Source organism: Harpia harpyja, chromosome 14 (genome assembly GCF_026419915.1).
Source record: "Harpia harpyja isolate bHarHar1 chromosome 14, bHarHar1 primary haplotype, whole genome shotgun sequence".
Lineage (NCBI taxonomy): Eukaryota > Metazoa > Chordata > Aves > Accipitriformes > Accipitridae > Harpia > Harpia harpyja.
The window spans coordinates 26,842,645-26,852,614 of NC_068953.1; the positions used below are offsets into that span (position 1 = coordinate 26,842,645).

The 9,970-nt window shown below is 44.5% G+C and overlaps 1 protein-coding gene across 1 annotated transcript in view; it reads right to left on the minus strand.

Annotated features, from left to right (window-relative positions):
- The window catches only part of PDE8A (phosphodiesterase 8A), a 160,337-nt gene extending 159,805 nt beyond the window's left edge, over nt 1-532 (minus strand). Inside the window, exon 1 of the mRNA XM_052807819.1 lies at nt 167-532. Coding sequence (XP_052663779.1) covers nt 167-232 — 66 coding nt within the window. The 5' untranslated portion in view covers nt 233-532. The remainder of the gene's footprint in view (nt 1-166) is intronic.
- Nucleotides 533-9,970: the final 9,438 nt, after the last annotated feature.

Sequence of the window (9,970 nt, forward strand, 5' to 3'; positions counted from 1 at the left end):
TTTAGCACAGCCTCGCTCTAAGGAATTCCTGAAGTTGTTTACAAAGGCTGATACAGAGGTTGTGTTCAGTCTGGTCCAAGGGCAGTGGTTTACTGAAGTCACTTCTAAACAGCAGAAAGAGATAATATTTTCTGTAATGGGGGGGGGGGGGGGGGGAAGTCCTCACCTTGCACCAAGGACCATTAGAGAGAGGGCTGGTTTCCAAAATATCTGCTCCTTCATTTTCTTCCATGTCTGATTAGTTGCAGAACTTTGGTTGCCAATGAAAAACATTAAATCACCCTCCGGGCAAAACCAAACCAAACCACGCAGGCTCCAGTATCCCAGTTTGCGAAAGCCCTGCAGTAAGCCACACGTCAGTTTTACGGTCACTGGTCTAATCCAAGGTTGCAGATCCCGGTTCCTCGCTGGATTTCACAGAGCTTGGCCTTTCTTTTAAGCCTTCATAGCTCCTCTTGTCAGGCATTTATCTCCCTCAGACCTTCCTTGCTGGATCCAGGTTTTCACATAACAAATGGCAAACGCTTACGGCTTCCTGCGCACTACAGAAGAGCTGAGACCGAACCTCTGATCATCTCAGGAGCAGGCTGACAACGGAGTGCAACGCGTGGCCACACCTCTCTGCTGCCAGAGCGGGCCTAGACCATAAAACCAGAAGCAAGGTCACCCAGCAACCAGCCATTCCACGTCACTGCAGTAATAAAGCCGACTTACATTCAACTTATTGCTTGGGTGGATAAAGACTTTTATTAGATGAAAGAAACCCAGAGAAGATGGCAGGGAGCTGACTGTTCTGAGCTGAGATACATTCATTTTGATCGACGCAAAGCTCTCAGCAGGCATGCGTGGGCCACGTACAAAACCACAAAGCCCTGTTTGCAAACCCCGTTGGGGTCAAACCCCTAAGCACGTCTCCCTAAGGGTGAGCAGACCCGTGTGCCCCAGCCGGCTGGCTGGGTAACCCCCTGCGGGGTCCCCTGCAGCAGGGACCACGAGCTTCCATCCGGGTGCCGGCAAGACTTCCACCTGCCACGTGCTCAGCTTATAAAAGTTCCACTCTCAAAAGTCTGCATAAAATAGGGACGAATTCACAAAATAGCCCTCGGCTCCCTGCCAGGGTCTGTAAAAATCAGGCTATACCATAAGGCTGCCTAAGGGAGCTTTCTCAAGCAAATGGATTATTTTTCTCAGGGTGTGGAGCAACCACGTACCTAAAGGAGCACGCTCAATTTAGAAAGTGACATTTCTCTCCAAACGCCGTATGTGTTATAGAGAGGGGCTACAATAAATATAAATAAAAGCAGGTAACAAAAGATCAATCTTCTTTGTTCTGTTTACACTGCGTATCAGGCAGTGCCACTGCAGATAGCTGGTGCCCTAAAATTTCGAAACTGACTGTGATCTCTGGCATCTATTTAAAGACACACATGGCTTCATTTTCAGTGCAGCCACTTGGCCCGCTCGGGAAAGGCCTCTCTTTAAGAATCCCCAAAACAGAGGAGTCCAGGGTCACCGGCTACTCTGGAAAAGTAAGGCCACTTTTTCCTCTCTCTAATACGTGACCTTTCTTGCTTGAACAATTCTTCATAAATATCTATACGGCAGGAGACAACTTGTTTGGGTTTTTTTGTGGCAACTGTGCAGAAAGATTAAAGTTAATTCTGTCAAAATATAAAATATTTTAATCAAACGTTCATATTGGCAGCATCATTCAAAATTAGGGGTACAGGGATCTGATTTTTAGACCTCTTTCTGCCACCAAAGCACAAAGTGCATAAGTGATTTGTTCAAGATGACATGCTTGATTATGTACTCATCTTTTCATTAATCAAATTGGATTTCATGAGATATTTCTCAGCAGTTTAATTAAAATTGGTCTTTAAGGAGTTTGAGATTACATTTTACAAAATCATCAGTAACTAGAAGTGTTTATCTAGGCTATGACATGAATAGTTACAGGCCCTCAAACACTCTAAGTAGTGTATGTCTAATGGCGAGCCAGGTGTATGCATTGTTGATTGCATATTTATTTCAAAGAAGTAAAGTCAAATGTGACAAACAAAATAGGCAAGAAGTATCAGGGCACAGGTGTCTCTTTACGGAGAGACAGCAAAGCAAAGGATAAGAGTGCAACTTTGGAAACCAGCAACCTAGTCTGTCTTTGCCACTGATTCTGTGATTTTGAGAGGTAAATCAAAAGCTCTGTGCCTCAGTTTCCCCACCTGTGCTGCAAGATTAGCAATACTCAGTGCTACTCTCTCACAAGAACAGCTGGGGTGCACTGAAGATATTCAACGTCTTCATCAGACTTGCATCTCTGTCTACTGACGCATAGACTCCTCCTATCATTTGCCCACACAAGCCCAAGGAAAAGCAAAGCTGACTTACCCCGCAGGGTGTGGGCACAAGTGTAACACCATCCCAGCCTTCCCCCAGTGGCCAACACAAGCCTACAGTTCTCGAGGTCCTGGGCACATGCTCATTCCACTGCGGCAGCATAGTTGCAGAAGTTTTGCCTATTTTGAAAGAAATCGAGGCTCACACGAACTCACTCTCCAAACCAGCGGATAACCAGCCAAGGTACTCCCTTCCCAGCTGGAAGATTCTGCTACACACAGACTGCTGCTACAAACATTCACCAGGTTTAAATCTCACTTTCTGTGGTTTCGTACGCCCGGGTCATTTTCTGAGAGCCAAAGAGTTTTCACAGTGCAGAATGCAACAGTTTCTCAAGAGCCGATCCTGGCTCACCATTGCAGCCCTCAGGGCGCTGCAGGGAGGCTCCATGGGGCACTTTGTCCAGCCCTCCCTGCCCTGCGGGCAGTCAGCTCAGGCAGGGTGGAAGAGAGGGAACAGGGTGGGGGAACTATACCAATCTTTGCCCCAATTATTCACAAGGGCTGTTTATTGCAGCAGCTTCAAGGACTCTGTTTTCCACCATTCCTTTCACTCTCTTGGGCAAAAATCTCTGATCGCTAATTGCCTGCTGAATTTTAAGAGAGCAGGCAAGAGGCCTGCCTGAAATATCAAATTGCTTTGCATTTTGTTTTTTCTCTGGTTTCTCTTTACAGGTCGCCCATTTAGTGACATATTAGCTATGTCCCAGAGTAGGCAAAAGTAGCTTTCTGAAGTTTGCTTGCGTGAAATAGCAAGGAAAAGTGCTGTATCCCATTATCCATGTAGGTGTCTGTGCTACGTCTTCTGCTTTGATGACATTCTGTGGCAGTAATTTTCACAGGTTTCTTGGTTTTGAATTGGCCATTTCCTAATTTAAAACAGTGCAATCAAAGGAAACACTTTCCCCATATGCAGCATAACATAAGAGAAACTTTCCTGTGGTTGCTGTGAAGAAGCAAACTCACAAGGTTTTCAGTTTCAACCTTTAGTGTAAACCAGACATCTGTTCCGATTTGTGTCAGATCACAGGAAGGATAGCCCACAGCTTGGTTTACTCCAGACTAATTTAGGAAATCAGGACTCTCCCCATGGATTAGTCACTAACTTCTTGGGCAGCTACAGGCCAGACACATTTGTCTCTGCAGCTTAGCGGTTTTCCCCTGTAAAACAAGGGTGACGGCTCTTCCCCGCATCAGAAGGTGACTTGCTGCTGGAGGATCTAGCCCTTACACAAAGCCAGAAACTAAACTTTTCAGCCCATATGTACATCTGCAGTCCTGATGTGAAAGTCCACCAGGAAAGGAAAGAAGAGGAAAAAGAAAAAGGAAAATGCAGATGGGTCTAAAGATGGCTTTGAAGTATAGCCCAGGAGTGGAGATCAGGAAGTGAGAGCTATAATTGCAGCTGGGTATCAGTTTCCTTTTTTTATTTCAGGAGAGCCCACAGCATGGTGCGGTTTCTTTCTCTCCCTCAGAAAGCAGGCAGGAGCAACACTCACCTCTGCAGGAGAACAGAAGGAGCTGTTAAATGGAAGAGGCCATAGAGACAAAACAACTCTGCATTTCTGATGCAGAGGCAAGTAGAAAGCATCATGAATGTGTCTGAAATGACCATTACTTCTTCTGGACCATCAGAGAAAGCTAAAAACTATTTCTCATTTTGTTTCCTAAGGAAATTGGCAATGTATTACTTGCAGGCTCTGCCCAAGTTCCTTGCAACAGGGCCAGCTTCAAGCAAACTCAGTAGAGAGATGTCAGGTTCACAAAAATAGGTGGGCTGGCAGACGGAAGAGGTCCTGCAAATACCCCACAGAGCAAATGGCTCCCAGCCGAGCTCACGCCATCAAGAAGACCCACGTGAGAAGGCACACCAGAGGGAAGCTACCAGTGCTACAGAGATGGTACATTTGACTTCGGGCTGCGGGCAGGTTTATTCCAAGCTGCACCCAGCCTGGCAATGCTGGGCTGTTAGTGACACCCCAACACTGTTCATACCTTACCGAGCTGGATGTTCAGCCAAACACATAGCAGGCGCAAGCATAAAACTCGGACCTCAGATCCTACAGGCCTTTGACCTGAGCCCTGATAAGGCTGCCAGTTACGGAGGCTGCCCTGGCCTGTCAGTAACAAGCTGCTGCCACAAGCAAACGTGTCAGAACAGGTTAATCGACATCCCGCTGTAACTTTAACGCTATTAGTCAACACTAAACAAAGGTTTACATTTTTTTCCTTCCTGAGATAAGCTGCAAGGCAGGGATCAGGGCTGCTCTGAGAAAACACAGACTCTTGGTATAGTGAAATAAACCTGTTTGTTCCAGTTAGAAAAGGTTTGTGAGCTGAACTCAGAAGCGAAGTTATCAAAGAAATGACTGCATCTTGAACACCATTGCAAAGGGTTTAGATTTTGATATTTGCTAGGCATACCTTGAGTGTTTGGCCATTATAAATCTCTTCTTGTTTAGGAAAGAAATCTCATTTTGCATCATACTGTGCTTATCTTTTAGCAAAAGTGGGGGCAGGATCTGAATATGCTGGTGTTTGCAGACAGCAGTGGTGCAGTACAGCCCGTCTCTTAGCTTCACAATGAAGAACATGAACTACAATTGTGAAATCATTGCCTAACAATTGATAAGGACAACCACTGCAGTCCTCTTCCCTGCCTCTTCTTGGCCGGTGTCCCATTTACCACACATTACTGGATTTATAGAAAACAGAATGGCAATGTGATTAAACTACAAGCCACACACATAGAAGACAGATTATGTGCCTCCACATCTCATCTGATTTCCTCTTTCACCATGGCCAGGTAACTCAGTCTTTGCAATTCATTTTTTTCTCCTTTCATGACTATATTTACCATCCTTCTGACAGCCCTTGAGTTCTCCCAAGGAACAGGGCTTTGTAAATAGGGTTGGGGGGAAGGAGCTGGAGAGACCTATCCCTTCAAAACAAAGCCACGTCAGCTACATTGAGCAAGTTCCTGCAGGAGACTCTTTTAGCAGGCCTTAGCTTTGCGGAAGAATGAGGTTTCTCCTCGCCTTGTTTAAAATAAGACAGCCACCCTCATTTCACCCTTCTTTTCAGGAACTATGGCACCACAAACACCTTGCAACATTAGATACCAGCTCCTGATGTCAGCCACCCCAAGAAAAATCCAGCCCACCACAAGACGAAAGAAATTTGGTTCAGAATTTCTTGCCCAGAAAGGAAGGGTGGAAGTATACAATTCCTCAATTTTCAAAATTCATGACTCTTGGGAACAGCAAGCCCGCACACCCAGAAAAAGTCACTGTTGCCACTACCATACTGAAGGATGCAATGACCATTTTTTTCCCCATCAGAGGAATGCCTGTAATAAACCTAATACTTGTATGTATTAAGTATTAGATAAATAGAGATATCACAAAGTGTTAAGTAATGGTACTTTTAACGATATGAAAGAAAAAAAGTGTTATTACTTCCTATTCTACATGGATGTCACACACTTGGTGGTGATCATATTGCTTACTAGTCTATTGCAGAAAAAACTAACAGTTCTGGCATAATTTTTACATAAGCTGTGTAACAGAGCCTGGGTCACTGAACTGTAGCTCCCTTGAACGCAGTCCAGTATTACAGCTAGCTAGGGCCAAACCCTACCCAACATCTCTATAAACATCAAGCAGGTCAGTGCCTTGCTGACTCAGAAGTAATAGAGAGAAAAGAGTAAAGAGGATAGATTGTGTTTGAATTTAAATTTGCTGTTCAAAAGCACATCACCAATGTACTTCCAAGATGAGATTTCAATTTGCAGAAGAAATAACGTGCAATTCACAAGCAATTGCTGCTTCTATAGAAACTTAAATTGTATTTTGTCCTAATGACTTGTGATTTCTTAAGGGTAATGTGAATAGCTTCCAGTTCATCTTAACTTCTAGTTCTTCCAAATACCTTTTCCATTTATAAGACCAAGCAGTATATTTTCATTAACAGAATGAAATATTCTGAACAGCAATCTGAGGGAACAGGAACTGCTGAGATAAACCACATGACCCACAGAAATCTCACCTGTATCGCAGCTCAATAAAATACCAACATTTGGTCTTCATTCCCTGTAAAGAGGAGGCATAACTGAACCCCAAGGAGGGAGCTAAAAGAATGGGGAATTACCTTATAAATGTATGGCTTTTGGGCCATACTTTTAAAATTAATGGCTATGTCAATACATTTTTTGTGCTTCTCAGTCCATGTGAGGGAGGTTTCAAAAGGCAGAGATCAATCCTCATTTGGCCCTTATGTAAGTTCTGACACCCTACGCAAGCCTAAACAATACAGCCAGCCCTTAAGGAAATGTCTGACTGTGTCGCTGCACTCCACAGCAATTGCTTTCACATGCATAGATACATACTTTCTGATGCTGAGAAACAGTAGTTTACGTATGATCAAACAAATGATACCTACAGGTGAAAAACATTTGGAGGTGTTTTCACTGACTTTGATCAAAACATCAACAGGAACGAGATGAATAAACAAAAATTATTCTAAAACATCCCTTAGGGTAGACTGGAGGAAAGCTACTGGCATCACAGCAGCACCCTCTAGTGCTGCTGTCATTGGGATTTGCCAGCACTTCCTAGATAAAATTCGACATTTGGTGCCAGGATGCAACTTCAGCTGTCCTAGAGTGGACAGTACCCGAGGTCTCCACGCTGGCCAAAATCTGGCATACAGGGCCCTGACTGCTGAAAGCCCCGTGCTCATCACATGCCACGGGCCGAAGGGGGCCAGGCCCTGGCGTGGATGGAAGCCACCAGGGCCTGACGGGTGGGCATTAGTCCCCGTTAACTCTGCGCAAACCACCAAATAGGTTTTCAAGCTCATTGCAGGACTGTGGTTTTGGGAAGGGGTTTCAACAAGGCGCTCCCTTTCCTACACCTCCCTTACTTCACGGGGATAAGGTGTACTCTGTAAATGCTTGCCTGGCCTTTGAGGGTCTCACGCAGGCGATGCTAAAGGTTATCTGATGGTGAGCTCTTTTGAGGGTATGTGCCTCAGTGAAGGTTTCATTGACGCAGCTCACAATAAGGGCAGAATATCAACACCATCTTGTGGACAAAATGAGACATAGATGACTGAGGAGACAAATCCACCAGCACTAACAAATGCTTGAATAAAGAGCTGTGATTACTTAGGATCCTTGTGCTGTGTTAACAGTACCTACAGCACAGCACAGTATCTCCCAAATGATGGGAATAAAGAGCAGGGCAAAGGCAGAGATTATTTTTTTGATTGTCCAGTGGAAAAGAAATGAGACTACTCCCACAGATTTCAAATAACGTAGAGATGCAACCCCAAAAGTAACTACTGTCAGTCACAACAAAACAGGTGCATAAGTCCAGGTCCATAAACCAGCTAAAAATTCATCTGCCACAGCGGTGAACATCAAATAAAAAGATGGAGGCAAGACTGAGTATGTAAAACAGGATGAATGAGATACCGTATTTTAGAAGGGGAAGGTTAGGTATGACTTAAAAAAACCCCACTTATTGCTCTCCTGAAGTCATGGAGCAGCTGCAGGGCAACCAAGCCACAATGACCACCCTTTCTCCACCTGAGTCCCTGCAGCTGTAGGGAAAGCCCAGGAGGAATTAACGTTGCCTCAAGTGCTACACACATACACACCCATCCAAAGCCATTAACAACTCAGCCTTCATGCCCTCACACTGCTGTGTGTTATCCTTTGTGCCTGGGAAGCACGGATGAGAGATCCTACTAAATCAGACAGAAAGAAGTAGCAGGCAATGGTGAAATGTCTGCATCAGAGCTGTAGCAGGGGTAGAGCAAGAGATCATCATATCCATTATACTGTTTCTGCCATACTGTCCAAGATGTGGGTGCATATCATATTAAGTCCCATAAGGTGCTTCTGTCTATCTTTAAGTACAGACCTAGTTGGTGAGGGGCCTTGAGCACAAGTCTTATGAGGAGCGGCTGAGGGATCTGGGGTTGTTCAGTCTAGAAAAGAGGAGGCTGAGGGGAGACCTTATCGCTCTCTACAACTACCTGAAAGGGGGTTGTAGTGAGGTGGGTGTTGGTCTCTTCTGTCAGGTGGCTGGAGATAGGACAAGAGGAAATGGCCTCAAGTTGAGGCAAGGGAGATTTAGGTTAGATATTAGGAAAAATTTTTTTACTGAGAGGGTTGTTAAACATTGGAATGGACTGCCCAGGGAAGTGGTTGATTCACCATCCCTGGAGGTATTCAAAAAGCGAGTGGACAGGGTACTCCAGGGCATGGTTTAGGGGGCATGGTTGGACTCGATGATCTTGAAGGTCTTTTCCAACCGAAATGATTCTATGATTCTATGATTATTTGGCTTTAATAATTCTGAGTGCCTCACATGCAGTTCTCAGAATCTGCCTTTCTCCAAGTGCCTCAGATGTGGCAAGGCCACAGTTATAGTCACACTGGGCTTGTCACTTAGCATCTGACACCCCAAACAGATGAGGCAAAGATCCAAAACTCCCTAAAGGCAAGCACTGGAACTTTAAAAAAAAAAAAAAAAAAAAAATCCTACTTCACTATAGCTCTGCTCTAAAGCAGAAGGACAGGTATATTACACATCAGGAAACAACACAAATGAGCTGCCAACATAGAAACACGAAATAGTATTTCAACACCTTTTTCTACATGGGAACCTGCAGAAGCATAGTTAAGTCTATCAGGTCCCTAAACTATCATCAACGTAGATAACAGATAGATCAACCTACCTGAGGGAGTTACCTTAGTCTCTGCCAGTTCATCCTCCTGCTTATCCCTACCAGCTGGAATCACCTTCATGTTTGGTCTCAGCCAAATAGCTTCCCCCTCATTCTTGTCCTTCAAGACATAGAGGGAGCAGGGAGATGGTGTAAACTGTTACAGAGCATGCATTGGATTTGTTAAGTCTATTTTTTGGGGGGGCTGCTCAATTGATCACTCTACCAAGCTTATGAAAATAACATAGCAGTAAGAAACTGTTAAGAAGGTTCTGTTTCTCATTCATACATCTGACTTCATTAACTGTTAAATCGTGACAATTTGCTATAAACTAATGAACAAGCCACTAACTTGGGACATCATTCACTATCATAAAGCTATTTCCTGCCTGCTTAATTAAGCTCTGAGAACGCTCTAGCAGAAGGAAAGCAGAGGCAGACCCTCTTGGGCAGTGATAAATGCAGAAGCTGAGGGGCATCCTGACAGTTTCAGCACAGCTAAACACACTGGGTTCTCTCCCTAGCAGGAATAAAGAGCCTCGGCTAGTCTGGGAGGCTGGAACATGGAATTCAACTATAGCAACCTCTTTGACTGGCAGAAATATCTGTGGATCCAACAATCTAATTTCTACCAGCACTGCATAAAACCAGCAAAAAAATTATCTTCCGCAGTGGGCCTCCTTTTTTGATCTAAAAACCAAAACTAATTTTATACGGAGGCATGTAGACATCAGCCTACCCCCTTCTTAAGCATTAACATAGCAGTTGCAGAACTGTCCACCAAGCTTTGCAGTTTGGGTTATTAATCATATGGATGCCAAAAAACGGAGCCAAAAGAG